Genomic DNA, 25985 nt, shown 5'->3' on the forward strand with positions numbered 1-25985 from the left:
ATTTATATACTGCTTAAGAAATTACAAAATATCTTCTTCAGAACCACCCTAAGAGGTAGATAGCACAAATATTATTATAACTATTCTTATTTTTCAGATGAAGAAATTGAGGCTTTGAGAGGTTAAACAAGTTCCTCAGTCATATAACTAGTTAGTATTAGAACTGGGACTTGAACCTCAGTCATTTGAGTTTAGTGTTTCTCCTACAACCCTTTGCCACCTCTGTTTTTCCTCCTGGACAGACAACCGAAATCAAGGTATCATAAATATCTGAACTGTTCATGGTAACAGGTATGCCTGATTTAAGAAATGCAAAGTTCAAATTTCTGAATGTATAAAAAGATAAATTGAGAAGTATTTATTTGCATGACAAAAGGATTTCCTCATAGAGTTCCTTAGTGCATTTAAATTATTTGTGTTATGCAAATTTGAATTATATACAACTCACAAAGAAAACATCCCACTGTATAAAATGAGACTGTCTCCCATATTAAGATAAATAAAAGGTCTTTCTAGTATTTTGACTTTTAATAGAATATTCTATTTGGTTTCATTAAACTGAAAAAGATCTTGAAGTGGAAGCTGTATTGCAAAAGAAAGGGAATGACTTCAAAAAATTTGTACCTTCACAATTTTTCCCATCACTTGCCACATGGAAACCGGCATTACACACACAGTGGAAACTGCCGTCTGTGTTTATACAACGTCCGTTGTTGCAGATCCGGCCATTCTGTAAACATTCATCAATATCTAAAAGCAAAGGAAAAAATAACAAAATAAAGATAGAAAAGGTTTGGATTTTTCTAGAAAAGGACTTTTTTTTTCATTCCTTGCCCAATTATCCTCACTTTACTTTTTGATCTCCTCTCAAGAGTTAATCCCCTTCCTCCTCTATATACTTTAGTGGTACACTGGATCTCAGATAATTTAATATTTAATGGAATTTTTAAAATTAAGAAAATTGCTTGCCTCCTTTCAATTAAAAAACAAAATGGATTTTAAAATTATTCTTCAAAAACAGTTTTTTTAGAGGACTATGTACATTATTAGGTTTCTGAATTTTGGTTAGTATCTGTCATTATACTATTTAAAGGGCCAGTCCTATAGTTGGACATATTATCAACCACAATAAAACAAGTTATACTAAGAATGATCATGCTAGCTTTTATTCCTCATTTAATGCAAATGAATTATTCTGTGTGAAAATAAATCACAATTTCAAAAACTATCTTCATGTAGTTGTATTGCTTTCATATTCTTAGGGTTTTTTTTTCCATCACTCTGTAAATGTTCTGCTTACCAAATGAAATACTGGTGCTAAGGCAGCATTTTTCTCATCTTTTCTTTTTGTCTGTTGCTATAGCAAATTAAACTGTATTGTTTGGGATGGAATCGCTTCAAGTGACCACAACCTGACTACAGTAAATTCTTATTTTGATTTAAAAGTTCCTGATCAACTAAATGAAGGCAGCATGACATACTTGGTACATTCACACTTCCTTAGCTTTTCAGACTATAGTTCTAGAAGCTATGAAACTACATGAGTACTAGACAGAAAGAGCCAAAATCCACTGTCAATTTGTTACATAATCTTTTCCAAGGCCCATCTGCTACAGGATAAAGTTTTCCCAAAAGATGTGGACCAGAAGATGGTGTAGGAGGTAGGTAGGAAAGATAATCTGTGTGTGTGTGTGTGTGTGTATGCTCCAAATATTTATGTGTGTATACATGAATGTATGTACATATATATATTTGCATACACACATACATGTACAGATGTGTACATGTATATGTGTATTACATATGTATAGTATATATGCATATATATCATATTTGAAGCAGTCAGAAGATAAGGATGAATACCCTAAATAAGGCCTACAAAAATGATCTCTCTTCTCAAGGTTTTTCTATTTGTAGTTACTGATTTGGTTTTTATTTTTAGGACTAGTTAAAGACTATCAGCTTCCTAAGAGATCTCCTAGTCTTCAGTTGTCTTCCTCAAATACCACTCAATTATCTTTCTGATACCAGCATAATCTTAATGTATATCACTACTCTGCCCAAAATGGCTGTCTACTGCCTACTGATGAATAAGGACCAAATCCTTTAACTGGGCATACACTATATAACTTCTAGCCCATGCTGCAGTCAAACTGGTCTACTTGCTGTTCCCCAAGCAGTCTTATACCATTCCACCCCATGTCTTTACGCATGTCATCTTCTGGAGTTACTTTCCTTTACATCTCTACCAGATGAACTTCTTTCATCTCTCAAGACCTGTTCCAATACCATATCCTCCACATAGCTTGTTCTGTTCCCCTTAAACTAATGTGATCCCTACTTCCTGTGAACTTTCATACATATCTAACATCCTGTCTGAAATTTTCAGTTTGCTTTGTACTATGTACTATATCCATGTATCTGTCTCATGTTTCTACAACACAATTCCTCAAAGGCAGAGATTGTTTTATTCATCATTATATCATTCTTAGCACCCAGGAAAGTGCCTTGTTGAAGTTAATTGTAGCTGATCCTTCTGTGCAGATTAAGCAACAGGTCCCACATTCCCTCTTGATGAGTAAGAGTATGAGTGGATGCTATCTGGTCTCTATACCTTTAATTTATGATCCTTTTCTCAGTAGCTCTTTTCTTCTTTCCAAAGCACAAATTGTTAAGTAACCTAAAAAGTAGTAATGGCTACAAATGGTGAGTCACCCTTTCTTCAAGGTTCTCTATTCTCCAAATTTTCTTACTCTGAAAGAAGATGGTGGTGGTGGCATTCTCCTTCCAAACTAGTTTCCTGTTTTCTTCTAATCCCCTCCTCTAATTCTTTTTTTTTTTTAAATTTGCTCTGAAATTATCTTCTTTATACTTTTGGCTTATTCTTTCTTGTCCAGACCTTCTTCAGTGCCTTTTCTTCTGTTCTCTCACTGTTTGTCTCCATTCCTCATTCAGAATGAGCTCTTCACTTTTTTTCTTTTGCATCTTTAACTAATTTTTTTTCGGCAAGGCAATCGGAGTTAAGTGACTTGCCCAGGGTCACACAGCTAGTGAGTATCATGTGTCTGAGGCTGGATTTTAACTCAGGTCCTCTTGATTCCAGGGCCAGTGCTCTATCCACTGTACCACCTAGCTGCCCACATTTTTAGCTATTTATACAAAGCAGTGGCAGCCAGATATACAGAATGGCAATCACCATATTGTTGTAATATGAAAAAACTTGATTCAAGCATAGGTACTTCAATTAGTAAGTAGTATAAGAACCATGCATCTCCTTTACGTTAAAGAACTCCTTTATCCTCTGTCTCCTCTTCTTTAGTCTTAAAGTATATACCAGTTTCTTGTACTTAAAAGAAAAAAAAAGCATCCACTGCTTATATTTCGCATCGTAACCACCTGGATTAATTTCACCCTTCAATTCTAAATAGGTTATTTTCAATTAGCTACCATTACTTCATTACTACATTACTTCATTTTTATAACCCACTTCTAATAGTTCATAAAATCTTTTGCTTCTTTCATCAGAGTTGGGCGAAATAAGTTTAAATCTCTTCCTTTCCACTGATAAAACTTCCAATACATTCACTGTGGATATTTCCATTTATTGAATTTGTTCATTTTTCTCCATCCTAATAATAACAAAATGCTAAACTCATAATTATTTTCCCATCATCGAATATTCAAAACCCTCCCTGGACCCCTACTAATTCATGATTCTGAAATTTAACTTGCCCTTCAAAGTTCCATAGTCCTGTATGTCTACATCTTTTCTGTCCTCTCCTTTTCACCCCTTAAGACTTCCTCTGTAGCTAAGCAGAGAAGCTTTAGATTTCCCTTGTCTACTTCTCCCATCCAAATATCTAAGTGTTCATCCTCAGACCAGGATAATTCTTATACTATCTATTGAGAAGGGTACCACTCCCTAAAGCCTTCTAAGAATTACTAGAAAGGGGGAATAAGAACAACCTACTACTTTGCTGCTACTGATCATTCTCTGGACTGAAAATGCTCTCATCCTCTCTTCTTTTGCAGTTTATTAATTTAAATATAAAAGACAGGTTTGCATAGATAATATCTTATTCTCTGCTATAACACAAAGCCTAGAGCCCCAATGATGCTCACAGTGTTTATTCTTAACAGAACATTTAAAAAAGTTCTAAGTTTAGTGAAACAAATATCTTATCTATTCCAGTAAATCATTTCTAATTAGTTAAGGTTATCCATTAGAATGTTAACCACTATGTCTGTCAGAATAGGGTAACAATAGTTTATTCTCAGCTCTCTAGAATCATAGTTGGTTGCTGTATTTGTCAGAGTTCTTCATTCTATCTAAGTGGGAACTTGTTTTCCTTATCAATCTTTATGGCAAAAATAGCATTTGGGTTGGGCGTTCAAGGATGGATAGAATTTTGCTAGTCAGAAATTAGATGGATGGAGGAGGAAGGGCATTCCAGGCAGATAAGCTGAGTTACAGAGGCAGGAAAGCATGAGATATGTGTGGAAGACAAAGAGAGGTCTACTTTAGCTGGATCATATAACAATACTTGTAAGCAATCAGTGGAAGGTTAGACCGGAAAGGTATTTTGGGGCCAGATTATGGAAGACCTTGAATGCCAGACCAAGGAATTTGGATTTAATTCAGAAGACAATAGGGAGACTTTGAAGATTTTTGAATAAAGAAGTGATGAGATAAGAGCTGTGCTTTACTAAGATTAATTTGGCAGCAGAATTGAGGATGAAATAGCATGGGGAGAGACTGGAGGCAGGGGGAACACAAGTAGGCTACTGCAGTAATCCAAGTAAAAACGATTAAGAACCTGAAATAGGGCAATAGCCATAAGGAAGTGATATGAGTGACATTTCAGATGTTTTTCAAGTGAAAGCAAAAACTGTTCTCTCTTTTTATTAGATGAAGATTGTAAAAAATAATGCAAACCTCTCTTCCTCTTTTTTCATTTTCATCAAATAATTATGTTCTTTTTCATTTGGATTTTGCCTTTCTAGGTGCATGGCATGATAGCCTTTCTGTTATCTTGGTGGAAAACTGCAATAGAGACAAATCTGAAGAGGAACAAAGTATCTTTGGGAATTTAATCAGGAATGGCTCATTTCAACATCAATTATTTACTTTAAGGCACTTTTTAATGACAGCTCTGTAAAAATCTGTATCCTTATAGAATTTCCCAGTTTAGGAAGGTCTAATTGGCTTCTTCCATACCCAAACCTCTAGATGAGAAGTTGATTATAGGCAATAGTAGCTTAGGATCAATAATGAGGAATCTGAGATTTCCCTTATAAGAAGAAATTTATGTTAAATGTATATTAATGCTAAAAGGGGGAGGTTGGAAAACAATTTAAATTTGTTAAGGAGGAGTGTTTTCACTCCATGCTATCTTGACTTCTAGCTATGAAACACTACATTTTACCTCGACATTCAGTCCTTGTCAACGTGCTCTGATATCCAACTCGACATTGGCATATGTAGGATCCTTGAGTATTGACACATTCTCCACCTATACAAGGATTTTTCTCACACTCATCAACATCTGTAAAATATAAACAGTAAATTGTTAGTGGGAAATTAGATGACAACAATGCAGATGCAATAATTGCTTTGTTTTATTTTATTTTATTTTTTAAGGCTGAATCTCCCTATCCTGCCAAGGCTAGAAGTATAGCAATCACTCACAGGCCTAATTCCAATACTGATCAGGATACCGTGGCTCCATTTTCCCATTCTGGACTGGTTTGCCCCTCCTTAGGTAGCCTCGTGGCCCTCCTTTCCCAGGAGCTCACAACTTAGTGTGGGTAGCCACACAGTTTTAGCCCTACAGCAGTTCAAAACTATGAACTAAGCAACCCATCAGCCTCAGTCTCCTCAGGATCAGGCATTACAGGTGTGCACCACTACATCTGGAAGCAAGAATTGTAATAGTTGGTTTTTTTCCCTCCATGTGTATAAGTGTCTTATTTCAATACTTCAACAATCTGTTATTTGATTGGTATGGAATTCCCTTAAAAGCAATATAGATCATAACTCTTCTATCATCAATCAGTGAATAAGCATTTGTTAAGCCCCTAATAAGTACCAGGCACCGTGCGAGGGATAGCGATTAGACCTATGATTTCACTGATATAAGGAACTCCTAGACGAGGGAACTCCCTCCAATCAATGCATATTTGCAGTTTCTTTATAATTTATGCTCCTGTAGAGGTTAAGAAAACTGCCTGGGATCACAAAGTCATTATGTGGCTTTGAAAGGCCTTGAATATAGGTCTTGCTGACACTGATATCAGATCTCTATCCAACTGGGTCTCTCACTTTCACCTACTATGGTAATTCTAGAGGAAAGGGGATATAACTGCAAAAATATAGGAGGTTTTCAGGAGTCTCTATGGCTCAACACTTCAATTTCTTGGGGACAATCTTGGGAGATGCATCTGAAAATCTTACAAGGCCATTACAGACATATATTTACAACATGGTAAAGATTATCTTCCAAGAGAGGCTTTGACATGATGATGCATCTTTTTGCTTATATCTGTATTCCCAGAATTTAGGAGATGCTGGCACATATTAAGAGCTTAAGAAAGACCTGTTGACTTTACTTGACATGAGGGATCAGAGTAGGATTTTACTAGAGGCACACAAGATCACATTTTTAAAAAATAAAAGACTATAAAACATCTAACGTTTTAAGAACGGCTTTTTCAGAAAAAGGACCTATATGTACAAAAATATTTATAGCAGCTCTTTTCTGCGGGCAAAGAATTGGAAATTGAGGGGATGTCCACCAATAGGAGAATGGCTGAACAAACTGTGGTATGTGATTATGATGGAATACTATTGTGCTATAGGAAATGATGAGCAGGGTGCTCTCAGAAAAACCTCGACTTACATGAGCTGATGCAAAGTGAAGTGTACTGTGTGTGTTTTTTTTAAGGCAACTGGGTTTAAGTGACTTGTCCAAGGTCACACAGCTAGTAAGTGTCAAGTATTTGGTCTAAGGGCAGATCTGAACTCAAGTCCTCCTGACTTCAAGGCCAGTGCTCTATCCACTGCATCACCTAGCTGTCCCATACTGTGTACAAATTAACAGCAATACTGTAAGATGATCAGCTGTGAGTGACTTAGCTATTCTCAGCAATGCAATGATCCAAGGTGACTCTAAAGAACTTAAGATGAAAAATGCTATCCATCCCAGAGAAAGAACAGATAGTGTCTGAATACAGATTGAAGCATATTTTTTAAACTTTCTTTTTCTTGGGGTTTTTCCCCTCTTTGGTCTATGTTTTCTTTCACAACATGACCGGAAATGTTTTGCATGACTACACATGTATAACCTATGTCAAATTAACTGCTTTCTCGATGAGAGGGGGTGGGGAGGGAGAAAAGGAGAGAATTTGGAAATCAAAGTTTTAAAAACAAATGTTAAAAATTGTTTTTACATGTAACTGGGGGAAAATAAAATACTAAATTAAAAAAATGAATTAGAAAAAAGAGATGCAGCTTAGACACCATGAGGACTGTCTTGATCTCCTGACTCTCCTTAACTTCCTCTAAAACTACTTAGCATGTTCATAAACATGTATAATTATGTAAAAAAAAAAAAGAATGGCTTTTTCTAACTCATTTTGAATATGACTGGCACCCTATCCAAGTGAACAGATCTATTTGTGCAGATAAGGGAGGACTCTCCCTCCTGCAATTTTTTCATAGAATAACCTTAAACAGGTGGTAGGTAGCATAATCATCAGGGCAAATAAACAGTTTTTCTATGTTGGATTTAGACTATATGCTGACCTGCACAAGTTGAATATGACTATTTCCTGACATTCTTTAAGTACCAGGGAGTTAGAGTATTAGTCATCCCTTCTGAGTCTAGGAAATGGAAATATAGCTACTTTGGGATTTCCCACCTTGAGTTCTATAAACTATAAGCAAGGCTATAGAGGTCATTTTTAAAGGGAAGAATTCATCTACAGTATATTTTATACTCCCAATAAACACCTACCACAAATCTCAGTATCCCATTAGCCTTATATTCTCCTAGAATTTAGCCCTATACCAGAATGTTAGTGTTAGATAAAATAAAATACATTTAAAGCCCTTTGCAAATCTAAAAGCACTATATAAATGTTATTTTTACTATTGTTAATCCCCAAAGTCTAAATTCTCTCATTTCACAAATGATTAAATTGAGGCCTAGATAAGTTAAGAAATTTGCCCATAAGTCCCACTGCTAGTTACTGACTGAATCAGAATTAGAACTCAGGTTCTTCTTGCTCCCTGTCCAATGCTCTTTTTGCCACAGCTGAAAGAAATGGACCCCTCACCAAGAAACTGACCAGAACCAAAAACCAGGAAGTATTTTTTTTTGTTTTTTTCTATCTAAATCATTGATACAGAAATAGAGTAGATAAAACTGCCTGGAATAAGGAAAATTTTTAGGCATCAAGGTGGTTCAGAACAACAACAACAAAAAAAAAACCCACTCACCTTTAAGTCAGAAAGATGCAAGTTCAAAACCTGCTTTAGATACTTAATAGCTATGCAACCCTAGGTAAGTCATTTACCCAATTAGCCTCAGTTTACTCATTTGTAAAGTGGAGATAATAATAACACCTAGTTCAAAGAGTTATTATGAAGCTCAAATGAAATGTCATCTGTAAAGCACTTTGCAAACTTTAGAGCTATATACGTTAGCTATTCTTATCATCATCATCATCATCATCATCATCATTGGATGCTTCTTGGGAGTTTTCATCTAAGCAGTAATAAAAGTGTTTCTATTAATGGTATTTACCTTTGTGTTACCAACTTTAATAAATTAAGGAGATGACAACTGAAATAGTTTTTGCTTCAGTTTTAATCACTAACCAAGCCAGAGAGATTCTCTGTCTCTAAAGGCTATTTATCAAGGATTTGGAAAACAGGTAGTAGGACAGAAATAAGCCATGTTTTAGGTAAAGTGTTCTAAATTGGAATCATGAATAAAGCTAAACCTTACTTCTGGTGAAGAGCGCATATAGCGAACAAGTGATTTACAGAACCACAAAATCTCAGAGCTAAAAGGAACCTTGGCATCCATCTAGTCTAGTCCATAGCCCCCCAAAAGAAATTCCCTGCCATAACACACCAGACAAGTGGTCATCTAGTCTCTGCTTGAAAACTTCTAGTAAACTTGAGGCAGCTCTCTTTTGGAGAGCCGTAATTGTTATTAATAGCTGCATTTATTTAATGTTTTAATGTTTACAAAGTACTTTATATATGTATAATATCTCATTTAATACTTAAAACAATCCTGAGTTATTATAATCAATCCTCATTTTTAGATGAGGAAACTAAGAGGTTTCCAAATAGAGGTTAAACGACTTGCCCAGGGTCTCACAACTAGTAAGTATCTGAGACTGCATTTAAATTCCGATCTTCTTGACTTTCCATCCTAGGTGGTGTCCACTGAACCATACATTTTCCTTATTAGAAAAGTTTTCCTTACACCAAGCTTGTTTCAAACAAGAGTATGTCTTTCAGGTGTACAGTAGTAAGGAGAGCCTGAAAGAAGTTTCTTAGAGCCTCAGTGAGTCCTGTTTACTTGACAGCCCAAGGTTATCAATCACTGCCACAGCCCCTATGAAGGCCACTACAATCTTACAGACCACAAATGAGCACAACCTGAATTAAATAAGAAGATCTCAGTCCTCACCTACACACCAAAGAAGGTACAACACACTTGCCTGGCCTGGAAAATCAGGAGGCCTTGCTCTCCTCCTTGCTCTGCTACTAACCATGTAACCTTAGGCAAATCACTTTTCCTCTCTGGGCCTCTGGGATAGGGAGGTTGACTGAACAACCAATCAGGTTTTTCCTAATCACATATTTTAGGATATTTATGGTTCAATATCAGATTTCAAGGTCTCCCTCTTACAGCCTCTAACTGATCTGGCCTCATACATATAAACCCCTTGAAAGCAGGGGATTTTTGATTTGTTTTGTTTTTTGTCTTTGAGTCCACAGGGCCTAGTACAGTGCCTCGCACATAGTAAGGGACAATGACAGGAAATGAATCTGTGATTTTTTTTGGTAGAGGAACTCTTGGATGAGGAAACTTCTACCAATCCAAGTCACTACCTTCTCTGCAACTTATAGTCACAGAAAATTGCCCAGAGTGCTGAGAGGATAAGCAATTTGCCCAGTGTTACACAGCCAGGATGTGTCAGAGACGGGGCTTGAACCCAGGTCTTCTTACTCTAAGGCCAGCTCTTTATCCATGTCATCACCCTGCCTCTCAGTGGTTAATAAATGTCTATGTGTGCTTAATAAATGCTTATTTAATTGGATTTATTTGGATTATATTCAACTCAATGGAAGAATTATTTTTGTATACCTGTAAAATATAATGGCTCAGTATTAAGGATGCCTGGAGGCCTATTGCTAAAACAGACCCCAGGAGTCGGAGGTGAGGAAGGAAGGGTAATAAAAGGTGATTCAGACAAAAGAATGATAAGAGGGGAAAACTGTCTGAATCAAATTAAAATAAGCTAATAGGCTAGTTGTGATGTTAAAAAAAAAAAGATAAACACTAGAAACAAATAAATATTCCCTATGGGAAAAAAAAATCAGTGCAAAGAAGTTTTTGGAAAAGAAAAGAGAAATTGTAACAAAGAATCCTAAGGTATCTATTGCATTCTGATAAACTAAGTGGACCAGATGTCCTGGAACAAGTGGGACAGTCCCAACTTTGGACAATCTGTTCTGTAGGACAACCTAGAATACACACCCCATTGAGACATCTGGCCTTTTTATCCCTCTCTGCCTTTATCAGCATGGCTAGTACATAACCAGCTCTTTTTAGAATGCTTGGTGCTTTAAAATAAGAGGAAAATGTTGTAGCAGGGACCCAAGACTGTCATTAAACTTAAAAGATTACCAAGTTAATTCCCACCCATGCCCCTCACCCCCACTATGTCTACAAATCTGCCTATATGTTCTAGTAGAGGTGTCAAACAGGTGGCCTATAGGTTGCATGTGGCCTACAACACTCGAGTGCGGCCTAAACCAGATTAAAATGTAATTGGGAAATAGTAACAAAATAAATAAAACACTAAAAATCAATGATAATATTACATTTTAAAACTGTCAATATGCAGCCCTCAGGAATCCTTATTGAGGGATTAGTAACCCTCATTTCTACTTGAGTTTGATACTGCTAACTCAGAGCACTTTTGGATGAAACAACAATAGCAGTTCTGTGCTGTGCTGATTACCATCTCCCTGAAAAAGTCAATAGTAGACAGAGAATAGAGCTCACTATTCCTACACCACTAATGGAAACTCAGCCCCCAATCACATACCAATGCACTCTCCACGAATGTCCAGCTGAAATCCTTTGTTGCATTCACAGCGGTAGCTCCCAGGAGTGGGAATACAGTGCCCATTGAGGCAGAGACCTCGGTATAGCTGGCAGTAATCAGTGATATTGACTGGCAACACCCCTATAAAAATTTTTTGATGGAGGTTAGTGTTTGGCAAAACAACGCTAAACATAAACATTACTGTATGTATGTATGTATGTATGTATGTATGTATGTATGTATGTATGCTAAACAGCAAGAAATATGTAAGTAGTTACATCCAAAAAGTTACTATTTCCAGTATGTTAGTCATACCAGTAGATCAGACCCGTTGAGAATATAAATGACTAAGTAGAAGACACTTCATGTTTCTACTGCAGCCTTCCAAAGTCATTTCTGCCCTGTGCGGTACACACAGGTACTGCAGCATGCCGCTACACTCCTTAGGCTGCCAGACCAAAACTGGTAACATATTAGTACCACTTTCAAGTGATAGAGTCAGCAGGTGGATGGCATTAACCACATCAAACTTACCTGGTATAACATGTTACAAAGACCGATTTTACACCTCTAACATGTTCTCTATATAAAATGTGCACCCTATAAATATCTTAACTCTCCATTTAATGGGCAAGTCGTCAAGATGATGATTTCAAGTTCACTTGCTAAACTTGAATATAAACAAAGCAAAAATTAAGTAGCATGAAGAGGTATTAAGAACCCAGTACAATATGAGGAAAATAATCAAACGCTAATTCAATTCTTACTGGATGGTTCCCGAGATGGATAAGGCTCTGGAAGTTGTGGTCTAGGAATTGGTGGATAGATGCCAGGTGGCACAGGGACACCAGGAGGAACTGGGCCACTGGGAGGGAAGACACCAGGAGGCAAAGGAATATCAGGTCTTCCAGGAACTAATCCAGGTAGGGTGCAAAGCCTATGGAATTCCTCTGAAAAAAAAAAATCAGGGTTAAACTCAAGCTGTGAGGGAAAATAAACAATATTATATGTTAATTATTTGCAGATTTTAAAAAGCTATTTCTTTCAATTTTATGAAAAGAAAACTTTGCTGCATATCTGTAATATACAAAGAAATGCTAGTCACAAAAAGAATACAAACCAGAGTAAAGCAGGCGTTATTATCTTCAAGAAGTTTACAGTTTAGTATGAAAGACAAGACACGTACACATACATAACTATCCTATAAAGCAGACTATACAGTACAGTGCAGACATTATCAGAGTGCAGTGGAGGGAAATATCACTTCCACGTGGGAAGGGAATTAGGAACAGCTTCATTTTCAAAGTGACATTTGAGCTGGACCTTAAAGAAGAGGCAATAGAGAGAGAGAAATCTAGGTAAAGGGAATGACATAAGAGAAAGCATGGATTACAACTGTGTTCAGGGAGCAGTAAGTAGTCAAGCTTTACTGAAGCACAAGATACATGAAGGGGAATAGCATGAGATAAGACAGAAGATTTGGGAGAGACTTGAATGCCAAGCTAAAGACTTAATTTGTAGGCAACAAGAAACTTTCTTATCAGAAGGGACAGAGTAAGGGTTCTGTGTTGGAAAAATGAATTTCTTGAGACTACAGGTCAAAGAGAAGGAAGATGGAAGGAGATGGGAAATAGTCTCCTCTTTTAAGAGGCTATCATAAAAGGCAGCCTTCCAAAAGGCTGTAAAATTCCAAATAAGCAATAAATAATTAGGGCTTGGACTATGGTAATGGCAACTAGAATGGAAGAGAATGGCTAAATATGAGAGATATTGTAGAGGAAGAATTCATAGGACTTGGGGGCCTACTGAATATGAGGAAAAGCATGACAGCAGGAAAAAGAAAAATGTCTCTGAAGCCTAGGTGACTGGAAGAATAGCAGTGTCATCAACAGAAATAGGGAAGTCATAAGGGGTTGGTTTAAAGAATGGAAGAAAGGTCTTGAATTTAATTTTAGAGGCACGTTGATGTACCAGCAATATGTGCAGATGGAAGCCTATTCAGGAGGCCGCTAGAAATGCATACTAATACACTGGGAGAGAGGTCAGAGCTAATAATACAGATTTCAAAGTCATCCTATTAAGAGAACAGTTGAAGCCAAGATAAATTGCCAAAGGAGCACATTGAGATACATGAGAGCAAAGGACAGTTGAGCCTTGGAACACAGCTATATGTAGGGGGTAGGAAAAGAAAGAGACGATGGGGAAAGAGACAGAGAAGAAAAGAAAATGGCTAGGAAACTAATGTCCCCAAAGCTAAGGAAAGAGAGAATTCCAAGGAGAAGGTGCTAAATAATATCATATGCTTAAAAGAAGTCAAGGGATGTAAAGACTTAGGAAAGGTTAGTGCAAGTATGGGGAACCTGTGGCCTCAAGGCCACATGCGGCCCTCTAGGTCCTCAGCTGCAGCCCTTTGATTGAATCTAAACTTCACAGAACAAATACATTTAATAAAGGATTTGTTCTGTAAAACTTGGCACTCCATCAAAAGGCTGTACCCAAGGACCTAGAAGGCCACATGTGGCCTGGGCTAGCATATCTGGTTATTCAGGGATCATAATTGGTCTTTGAAAAGTCAATTTTAGTCAAGTGGAGTGTTCAGAAGCTAGAGGGTTCAAGAATGAATAAGAGATAAGGTAGTGGAGAAAGCAAATGCAAACTTCTCTTTCCAGATATTTCCTGAGAAAATAAATAAAAACTACCTTCAGATGGGAGGCAGGATGAAGAAAAGGTTTGTTCTAAGAGAGAGATAAGAGGACTTATTTGCAGGAGAAGAGGAAACAGCTGTACAAGGGGAGCCTGAAGACGCAAGAAGGAAATAGGATAACTAATCGACCAAGAACCTGAAAGAGGGCAGAAGAGAATGGGATCACAGTCAAAGAGGGAAAGGAAAATGGGTGAAGATACAAAAATTCTAAGGTACTGAAGGTAAATTGAGGGCAATTATATCAAATGGTTATTGTAGTAAAATAAGACACAAGTCATCTTAGTAGAGTGAAAGAATTGTGACAGGATGGGGCTGTGGACTTTGGTATTCTTAGAATTATAACTGACAATAGAAAATTTCCAAGACTGTATATGGAAATAGATTATTTCCATAATCACATCCTAAAATATATAGACCAGTTGCCTATACACATCCTGATTAAAATCCATTATAAGAATACTTAGAAATATCAGGGAAAACAGAGAAAGTCAAAAAGCAAGATAAATACTTTTTTTATACTACCAAGTAATTACTAACTTATCATTTCTGCCACAATGTACCAGTTCTAATTTACTACTGAATTTCATGTTATTTACTTAGAGGTGGCAAGGCCTAGTGGATAGAAAGCTGGGTTCAAGTCTTGCCTCTGACATACACTGGCTTTGTGACCCTGAGCAAATCACTTAACCTCTCAGTGCTCTGGGCAATTCTCTAAGATTATACTTCGCTGAACAGGTACCTTTTTTATTGTTAGGGTTTCTTCATCAGGAGATGTCTATACCAAAGAAAGCAAAGGGCCAGCTGGGGAGGGAGGGGAATTATTCCAATGCTCTAGCCCAGGAGTCTGCTGATCAGAGAGCTAAGAATGGATTTTGTATTTTAAAATACAATAATATTAAATATGATATTATCAAAAATATTAAATCAATAATTCATAAATTAATTAATATTAATAAATTTAATTAATATAAATATTAAATTAATATTAAAATACAATATTATTAAAATACAATATTGTATTTAAAATTGTATTTAAAATACAATATTATTGTATTTTAAAATGTTAAAACCATTCTTAGTTTGTGTGATGTTAAAAAAAAAAGAGAGATATCCATTTGGTCCTTGCTGTAGTTCTCTGACCCTTGTTCTATCTAGCCTAGAAGATGGTGCAAAAGGAAAAGGGACTTCCCTGTACACTGTGAGAGATGCTGCACTAGATGTTCAATGAGATCTTTTCCAAATCTATGACTGGTGTTTCCAGATTGAGATATCCTCCTCTTCTTAAAGATGGGATCCCTATCAGACAATACTCTGCAACAGAGGCTACTTATGATGAGGTTCCACATTGTGGCCCACAGTTTCATATTTTTACCTTTGAGTTTCCACAAAACTCTTATGATGATAACTAATACTTGTGATTATCTTACATTTAGTTTATAAATTACTAGTTCTAGTGCATGTTGAGGGCTTAGGATCATAAAATCATTACAGTATCAACAAAGTCAGAAGGGATCTTAGAATTCCAACATCCTTCATTTTATAGATGAAGAAACTAAGACCCAGAGAATTTAAATAACTTTCTGAGGGTCACACAGGCAGTCAATCAACGGCAGAGTGCAGACAAATCCAGCTCCTTTAACTTCAAAACCAACTTTTTTCCCCACTGTACCACATTGTTTACCTCTCATGTAGGTTACTGTTATGTGTCCAAAGAACACAGAATTAGTGGATTCAAAAGACAACTTGGGAGTGGACACCCTCCTAACATCTTCTTCAGTAAAGGGTTGAAACAAAGGATGAAGAGAGTCTCTACTATCTTTGTCATCTCCGGGTCAATCTTTTGCATCATGATGATCAAGCAGCCTCACTAATTTTCCAGCTTACATTTTGCCTTTGAGGACTTTAAAGAGCATTTCATTATGAGTTTTGCAGTTCTTTGCAGGTCTTTTTTGGCTTGCCTAATTTCTTGTTTGCACCTGACTTACCCCACAAGCGTACCTATTCTATTAAATCAGGCAGTCTACAAATTAGCTATGCAGGGTTTTCCTTGGAGCACCTGGCCTCTTGAATCTCTGGCACATGTTTTTATTGGGCTTCCAAAAGGTGTTTTTAAATAGTTTCCAGGCTCCCTGTGGGTTATTCACTTTGGGTGTTTAAAAAAAAACAAAAACTATTCCTTCCCATTTTCCCCCTAAATAATGCCCACATTTTGTCATAGTTCCCTCTCTTATAACTGAGGAACCATGTGGTGGATTTCTGTTGGTTTTTCCTCTCTTGCCAGGATTTTGTACTTAATCACACTATAATCACTACCACATAGTGGTTCACCCACAGATACTTCCTACACCAGTTCCTGTCCACTACTCAGAAACAAACCCAAGCTATTTCCTTTCCTTGTGGACTCTAATTTGACTTCTTCTAAGAAGCAGTCATTTGTCTTATCCAAAAACCTTCCTCGTTACATCCCCATAGGGAATCCTGCCAGTTTATGGGCAGATAATTACGATGTTCTTATGTTGTCCCCCATTATTACTACCTGGCCTAATTTGGCGGCTTTTCCAATCTCATTTAACATTCCCAGGCCAGTTTTATTATCCAGATCAGATGGTCCGTAGCATGAAGCCCTATTACCACAGTTTTATTTTATATCTGGAATTTCTTCCCATGAGGATTCTGTAGCACTTTGTGTTGCCTGGTTAAGAAAAGAGTAACCCACATTTATATGGCAATTTAAGGTTTGCAAAAGCTTCTTTTTCAATGAGGCACAGTGGAACGTGTTGGATCTGAAGCACAAGGACCTAGATTTGAACTCTAGCTCTGCTACTAAGTGATCTTGAAAAATCACTTAAATATTCTAGTCCCAAGTTTCCTCATATGTTGAATGAGAGGACTGGACTAAATGACCTTTAAAGTTTCTTTCAGTTCTAAATCTATAGTGCTACCAACCCTGTGAGGCATTATAATCCCTGTTTTATTGATTAGGAAACAAATTTAGTGACAAGACTTGCCTACGATCACACAGCTAGAAAATACTGAAGCAAGGATTTAAATTAAGAGTTGAATGCCCATTACATCACAGCACTGTTCATACTGTGCTTTCATTTAATTGTAACACTCTACTAACTATATAATCTATGACCTGGCAGCACCCTGTTCTACCAGTTATCCTCTTTCCCACAAGTTTCTGAAATAACAATTCTATTACTTGTTACTATTCTTCCATTTTTAAAAATGCATCTGTCATTTCTAAAAAAATACTTAAGAGTAAACATGCTTTTCTGTTATTTCCCTCTACTATTTATCTGTCTGAGTTATGACAAGGGTACTTTATTATCAAGTTATTTGGGGCACATTATCAAATTCTACCCAATTATTCTAGCAGGATTTGTGTCAGTCCGAATCTCTGCTTCTCCCACTCACCAACCTAGAAGCACACCGTTTTCTCACAAAAATACAAAACAACTTTTTCAAGTAAAAACTACAACCTTTTAAATGTTTATTATAAGCAGCCTTGTGCCATTTTTGTTGAGGTGAAACACATCATTTCTGGAGAGCTTCCACCTACCTCCAAAGTTTTCCTAGATACTGATCCACTGAAATCTCTCCCTCCTTCATCTTTATATCTAGAAATTCTAAAGTTCTGAAGAGTGTGGTACTGACAGAGTTTCAGTGGACCCAAAGCTATCTGTTCCTCATGTTTCCTGATTTTCCAGAATATTGCATTGATTTTTTCCTCTTTACTTACAGACTGCTTAAGCTCTAAGCACAGCCTTAACATTTATAATTTCTAATCTAATTTTTGCAGTATTATAAAACAGTGACTAAGCCATGTCCCAGCAGTGTAAGCCTGGAACTTCTAAAGCAGTGATTTACCAAAGTAGAAACTCATTAAATTTTTTTTTCTTAAAAAAGCACTTTAGTGTACTGAAGGACTTAATGTAGTTTCTATATGTAACTAATTAACTCTTGGGCCATACTATTAGGCACAAAAAGAATCTGGCAACACATATGACATACTGGATGTTGAAATATAGTAAATGTTTTTATGACTCCTTTAATTCCCATATATAATTTTCAGCAATAAACAGAAATTTTATTTTAACATCAATATGCAGGTATGCAACCTTCAATAAAGAATTACAATTTTGTAAGCTGTACAGTCGATGGCCACAAATAAAAATTTTTATTCTGAATCAAATACATGGCATTGTTACAAAGAGAGATGCTTCTAAACTCATATTCACATGTTTGTTACCTTTAAATTCCTTAGTCTGGATCCATTTTACAGGACACAAACTACATGAGGGTAATCTAAGTACCAACTTCAAGTCTAGAATCATAAGGGTAGAAGAGACTTTGAGAGACCATCATTAGTTCAACAAATGTCAACTGAGCACCTATTATGTTCCAGGTACTGTGCTAGGAACTGAGGGGGAATTAAAAAATAAAAAGAGGTGGATCTTGTCTCCAAGAGAGTTATCATCTATCAGGAGATATAATGGTTCAATATCAACTTGGAAAGAGGTCACCAATGAAGGTTTTTAATCAATGATTTGAATAGATGTTACAAATACCAAATTTGCTAAAAGGGACAGCTCCCACAGATGACAGAATCAGGATTCAAAGGAATCCTGACTTGTTAGAACATTAAGTCAAACCAAAAAAGATGAAATTCAATAGAGATAAATGTAAAGTGAATTACAAGCTCAAGATCAGTAATATTATATAGAAGCCAAAAAAAAAGCTAATGCAATCTTAAGTTAGATTAAGAGTCCAGGCCTAGAGAAGAACTATTTAGAAGCTGTATTCTGTGATGACTAGACCATATCTGGAGTATTATGCTTAGGTCTAAGCACCACTTTTAGGAAGGTTATTTATAAACTAGGGAGCATCCAGAAGAGTACAACCAGGAAAGAGAAAAGCCTCAAAATCATGGGCATGTGAAGAACTGTTGAAGGAACTGAAGGTGTTTAGCCTGAAGGGAAAATTTGGGGGGAACATGATAAGTGTATTCAAGTATTTGAAGAGAATACAGTAGAAGAGAATAGGTTTATTCTATTTGACCTCAGAGGGCAGAACTAGGAACAGTGAGTGGAAATTGCAAAGGCACATGTAGGCTTGACTGAAGGAAAATTGTCTAAAAATTGAACAATCAAAACAAAAATAGGCTGCCTCAGAAGATAGCTGGTTCCCCTACCAGGGTGGGGAACCTGCAGCCTCGAGTGTGGCCCTTTAACTGAATCCAAACTTCACAGAACAAATCCCCTTAATAAAAGAATTTGTTCTGTAAAACTTGGACTCAATCAAAAGGCTGCACCCAAGGACCTAGAAGGCCACATGTGGCCTCAAGGCTGCAGGTTCCCCCCCCACTCCCCGGGCCCAGGGTTAGACAAAGGCCTATGAATCCCTTCCAACTCTTAATATTCTGGCTCTAGAAGAGGCAATCTTGTTCTGTGACAAAACAGCAAGAGACAAATGCTATGAGAGTGGTACAAAGAACTTTATAAATTCAGAAGACAACATTTCCAGTTTCAGTAATCAGGACATAACTTCGTGAATGACATGACTTCTGAACTAGATCTTAAAGGATGAGTTGGATTCCAATACTTGGAAAATAGAGAGGGACAGCATGCTAGGCAGAAAGAAAAGCATATGAAAAGAGGAGTAGAAACCATGAGAAAATGTAAGCTCTTAATTCTTTGTATCTGCATCTCCAGAGCACAGCTTGTTGTCCAGCACATAATAAGCACTTAATAAGTGCTTGTTGGTTGACTGATTTATAAGTCTAGAAAGATAGGTTAATGCCAGGTTAAGGAGGACCCTGAATGTCAGGCCAAGGAGCTGGATCTCTATTAAAGGATTTGAAACAAAGGGAAACTGTGATCACAGCTGTATTTTAGGAATATTAACCTGACAGCAGGGTGTAGATCAGATTTGAGGAGGAAAAAACAGAAAGGTAGGGAGACCAAGTAGAAAGTAGTTATACCCTAGACAAGAGGTAATAGGTTCTGTACTAGGATGGAAGGGGAAAAGAAAGGAGAGGATGAATGTAAATGATACTGCAAAGGCAGGAATAAAAGGATGATTTGATGGAATGGGGACAAAACAAGGAAGTTTTAAGGACGACTGACATTTCAAGTCCGGGTTACTAAGAAAATGATAGCAGCATCATTAAAAACACAGATATCAAGATAAAAGGCTGGTTTAGGTGGAAAGGTCTTGTCTTTGGTTTTGGAAACACATTGACCTCCAGGTGAGGATGTCTTACAGGACTTTGGAAATATAAGAATGGAACCTCAGAATGAAGCCAGAACTAGAGATATAGATTTGGGAACTGTACAAATAGAGATGGTAGCTTAAATTGTGAGAGTACATGGAATGGAGTAAGAGAAGAATGAGGACAGAATTTGTAGTATACCTACATTTAAGAAGTCAAGGAAAGAGACAAAGATTGAATGGACAAAAAGGTAGGAAGAAAAACAGAATACAATGTCATAGATATTAACTTGGGATCATGTATCAAGAAGAGGATCATAAACAGAGCCAAATATTTCAGACAGATGATTACTTAGAAAAGACCTTTGTTATTACATATTTAAAGGGAATAGTAAGTTGTACATAATAGATTTACAGTTTCATGTACAATCCTCTTTCTTTCTATTCTACGATGTTATGGAAATGCTTGTTTCATTTCTTAAGTTCAGAATAAAATAAAATTTTACAATAAGATCTTTGGTTTATGAGGTCATGGGTGTTCTTTGAAAAGGCAGTTTCAGTGGTGTACTGGTAAGGAAACTGGACTTTAATCGGATGAGGAAGTAGACAGAGAAACTGCAAACTACTTTATGGCAGTGAAAGAAAAGAGCAAGAAAAGATAAAGTGAATAGTGTGGTGGCTCATTGCTGAGGATTAGCAAGGTTGGGAGACTAAAAGAATTAAGGGGGATTGGGATTCCATGACAGTAGCAAAAGCAATTCGGAAGTTTTCCGTGGAATCCCAGTTGGCTAGGGATAATGACTGATAAATTTTAGTAACAGGAAAGGTTCACAATGATTATAAAGAGTAGATTGAATGAGTTTGAGGGGGAAGAAATCGAAGGCAAGATCCAAGATCTCTGACGTAAAGTAATTTCAAAGTACGACTAAGTCTAAGGTTATGCCAATGAGTGACTAAAATGGAGTGGAGATGAGGTTTGAGATACTACCAGATGGACATTCAGATAGTGACAAAAATTGAAGTGGAAGAGATATGTGCCTAGGATGTTAGAAAATCAACTGAAAAGTCACTGAAGAGAAAAATGTTAACTAGATGCTGAAGTCATTGAGGAAGGTAAGAGAACATCCTGGAGCCAGACAACAATAGTGATATAAGGATGTGGCTAAGATGGCACGGCCTTCAAAAAGAGATGCTGCTGGGTGATAGAAGAACAATGATGGACCAGAAGTTATACTGGGGGCAATGGAATAGCTATGCTAATCCCTTTCTTCCTCTGTCTGTGAATCTGATGAGCAGAAGGGCAAGTGTCCATAACTAGTGGAAACTGAGAGGAATGGTTTCAGTTAGAAAAAGCTAAATTTCAATCAATTCTAGGAGATGGAAAGTGTTGTCATTTAAAAAAAAAAAGTCTGATATAAGAGAATTTAGTTGTTAGAAAAGGCAGAGTTAGATTGGGTGTTGGGAGAGGGGTTACACTGTGATGAATGGAATATTTTCATCATAGAAGAGAAGTTGAACCTGCATTGCAGCCAGAACATTTGGTAGGGCAGAATGTTGCTTAGATGGCACACATACCTTGCCTTCAGGTAGGCTGACCCTTAAACCAACCATTGGCACATGACAAAATTATCCTGTTTTTAAAGATCTACAGAAATGAAGCTTTAATGGTCTTCCTTAGTAACTTGTTTTCATATATAGCAATCCTGTCCTTCAATAAACCCTTTTGTCAAACTTGGGCTCAATCTGACATGCTCTTTTCTCACCAGAAATAAGGAATAACTAATAGTCCCCCTCTATAAGATACTCATTCGTAATCTTTGAGATCAATATTAAAGTACCCTTTTCTATTTAAGGTTAAATCTTTATAAATCAAACCTTTATTCATTGGTCTTATTCACAAATGCTCCTCTTTCAAAATGGTCTCTGAATTATTTCCATTTTCTTCATCTCCCCAGAGACCCAAATTGAACTCTACTAAAAAGACCTGCCCAGTATGGAATAAAAGGGGAAAGGATACCTCCCATTCTCTATTACCCCAAAAGTTCCTAAGAGAAGAGGTTCCACCATATTGACTTTTTGAAAACTTGTGGGAGAAAGTAAAGCCAACAAAAATCAATAAAAATGAAAGACAGCCTGGACCTCCTCAAAAAGAGGGCTCTCAGGGTCCTGTACATAGATTAATTACCTAAAAAGTAATTAACAATGACGTCCACTTTCTTTAGAGCTGTAGTCCTTTCCCCTGGATTTCAGCCAAAGTTAGAACAGATATTTTCTTGCCACGCTAGACCTCTCTTTCTATATTTTTAAGGGGTTGGAGCAGCTGGCCAGAAGAAAGCCTACCTGTGGCCCGGATGGGGCACATCTCGGGAGCCGTGGCAGGCCCCGGGGCCCAGCAGCGGCCCACGTCACAGCAGCACTGGGTCTTGGTGAGCTGCTGGGGAAGCTGGTTGTTGCAGCGTCCATTGGCCAGGGACGTGTAACAGAATCCTTGGCGAACATCTGTGGGGGCAGAGAAGGGCATGGAGGTCATTCACATGAAACATAGAAAAAGGCCGCCCTCGAATGGGGCACAGTTCACAAAGTCTACAACTCCTGGGAAAAGGGTGCGACCTCGGCATGTGCAAGTGCATACTCCTCCTCCTCCTCCTCCTCCTCCTCCTCCTCTCCTGGCTCCCCCAGAGCGTATGCAACACATTCCTCCCTCCCGCCCCACCCCCACTGGGCTCACACTGAGCATGTGCAACACACTCCTCCCTCCCGCCCGACCCCCACTCGGCTCACACTGAGCATGTGCAACACCCAAGTAACAAACTCCTCCCCCTCCCTCTCTTCCTGCCCGGAAGTCCTGAGGCAAGTGAGGGGTGGGACTAACATGAATAATGAACCCAGGAAGTATTTCCACTATTCAAAGTTACAATTTGCCCAGTGGAAATATGTAGCACCAATTCAAATAGTGCAACTACTTCAGGGTTTCGTTATTTGAACTAGTTGTAGGAAAGAACAATCAGAATGAGGACGAAAGAATAACAAAATCACTCCTTGTAATATCATATATTCATATGTATTGATTTTTTGTCATATGTTAATATGTATCATAGTAAATTTTTCACAACTACTAAAATATGTATCTTTGTAATTATTTTGACGTCTTGAATGAGTCCAAATATCAATTAAATAGAATTTAGGCGCTTAATGTTTATTGAATTAAATTAAATAATGTACTCTCCCTGGAATCGAACTATTTAATTGTAGTAACTATACACAAATAGTTTATATAAGACATAAGATCTATTTTTTTTTTAGGCAATTGGGGTTAAGTGACTTGCCCGGGGTCACACAGCTAGTGTCAAGTGTTGGTCTGAGGCCGGTGTTCTATCCACTGTGCCACCTAGCTGCCCCCTATAAGATCTATTTTTAAAACAACCTGCAACCATAAGACCTTTTGTCCTTTTTGCTTTTTTTCCCGAGGCTAACATTGAGTCAGACGTAAGGGTAAACGGGATGGGGGAGAAATTTGATTTAAAAAAAAAATATCCACACCTACATTACATATTTATTTCCCAATATTTCTTAACAACCTGAAATGATTAGACATTGTCTTTTTTATTTTCCTGAAGTTAACATTAAGTCAGACTTAAGGGGAAGAGGAAGATGGGAGAGAAGTTTGGTTTTTAAAAAAGAAAAGCCCACACCTAAATTAAATGTTTATTTATCAATATTTCTTTTTGTCCTAATAACTTACCACCAGGAGGGTTTTAAAAGGAACTAATTAAAATTCACAGATTAAACTATTCGTGATTTCAAATACTCCTGATATGACATTTCTTAGAAGAACTGTTTGTTGGCAAGAAAGTTATCTTTCCAAAGCAACACAGCTAGACACATTCCTAGATATGAGTTTTATCAGGTTACATTCTTGTCACAATAACGTATGACACTGCCCAATACAAGTCGTTGCTATCAGAAAAAAATAGCACATGACAAAGCAGAAATGTGCTGTTTTCATAGGTTTCAAGTGAGATATTGTTACAATAAATTTTGAGATAGATAACTCACTACCTACTATCTCTATCCACCTGCCAGATGTCTACACAGATACTTAACTTGAAGTAAAGTACACTTTCCATGAGTTGAGGATAAATCCAATTTTCATAAACTAAGTAGTATTTTAAATGTTATTATGTGATCTTATTAGCTAAAGGAATCCAGGGTAAATGATTTCATCAAGTAAAGACTACTTTAGAGTGAATAATTTATCCCCTATCTTTATTTTGCTTTTCAAAATCAAAAAACATGGAAGTTGCTTTAAAAGGGTAACATCTATATTTATTTTAGCCTATATCACTACAAACACACATAAAATGTTGAGGTTTTCAAACAAATGAATATCTAATAAATCGATAGGTTTTTTTTGGTAGTCATTAATAGTCACTCCATGGAGGGAAGGTAAATAGAATTATGGGAAACATGTCCAAGGCTTAGAGGAGCTATGACTTGCCAGATAAATTTTTTTTAAAAAGACTGAAGTTTCCTAATTATTAGGAAAATTAAGAAGTGAAAGGAAAGTGAAGCTTTCATATGTCCTCAACCCAAAAAGTTAAAAATTTTTTTTCTTCTTGTAGATGATTCAACAAGATAAAGACATTGTGATCCGTACTTTAAAATTGGGAAGTTATTAAAGAAATAAAAAGGCAATGATTGGAATTTTAGTTCTTGTGCATATATGTGTGGGAAAACTTTATAAATGCATTTCCTAATGAGGAAGTCAACAAAGGGTGCAGTGAATGAATGATCGACTATAACCAACATGGCTAAAACCTGACCAGAAACTATTTATACTACATCATCCCCTAATTCAGCTAAGTAGAAACAAAACTAATTTAGAGATACTTAAATCACTAACATCAAGACGTCTAAAAAACATAAACAAATCATAAAACAAAGTTATGAGCTAGTTTTTGAAAGGCAAAAAAAATTATTTCTAAAAAATATTTTTAAACCACTGGCAGGTATTAAATTGCTTTCTAAATTTTTTTCTGTGATTCAAGTTTCTATACCACTGGTCAGACTGAACTCATGACTAAGGGGCAGAGGAAGTTTAATGTAGCAAGTTCCAGTATGAATGGATTCAATGGAACTGGAAACAGTGTTAGCTTTGTGAAGCTGAAGACAGGAGCTCCCCATAAAGAGGATTAAGAAACAGTATCCGTAAAACCTTCCAAGATGTGATAAATTTGCAAGTACTTAAAAACCGTATAATGCTTGATGTTCAGTATTCAAAGAATGTCTTGGGTTCAAACCAAAGGCTACTGTGAGTGGAGACACACATTCAAACCTAGTGTGATGTCCCAGGTGCAAATAAGTTTGGTGGTCACAACCTAATGTAAACTCTTGACTATACTATGAAATATGTACATATAATTTACAGTGTGGTCTACTTTCAGGTTACAAATAGAATTTCAGGCTATGGTTGCAACACTCAGTGCTAAATTCAATCAACTGGCTAATATCCACTTATGTTTGGAAAACTGGGAATTGTGTCTGTGTTGACATGTCTGTTTTTAGCCCGATGGCTCACTTACTAGATTTAGAGCTCAGGGCCTTGGATCAAAATTTTTCAACTGAAGGTTGACAGAGCAATAAATCATGTTTGTGTATATAAGCAGTCCCAAACTTAAAACATCTGACTTATAAATGACCAACACTTACA

General features: G+C 36.9%; 1 protein-coding gene across 1 annotated transcript in view; it reads right to left on the reverse strand.

Annotated features, from left to right (window-relative positions):
- Nucleotides 1–25985, reverse strand: part of FBN1 (fibrillin 1) — a 303144-nt gene that overhangs the window by 122149 nt on the left and 155010 nt on the right. Inside the window, exons 9-13 of the mRNA XM_027860924.1 lie at nucleotides 22616–22774; nucleotides 12123–12305; nucleotides 11356–11496; nucleotides 5427–5546; nucleotides 625–750 (exon numbers count right to left, since the gene is read on the reverse strand). Coding sequence (XP_027716725.1) covers nucleotides 625–750; nucleotides 5427–5546; nucleotides 11356–11496; nucleotides 12123–12305; nucleotides 22616–22774 — 729 coding nt within the window. The remainder of the gene's footprint in view (nucleotides 1–624; nucleotides 751–5426; nucleotides 5547–11355; nucleotides 11497–12122; nucleotides 12306–22615; nucleotides 22775–25985) is intronic.

Source organism: Vombatus ursinus, unplaced genomic scaffold, assembly GCF_900497805.2.
Source record: "Vombatus ursinus unplaced genomic scaffold, bare-nosed wombat genome assembly UNPS02014335.1, whole genome shotgun sequence".
Classification (NCBI taxonomy): Eukaryota; Metazoa; Chordata; class Mammalia; order Diprotodontia; family Vombatidae; genus Vombatus; species Vombatus ursinus.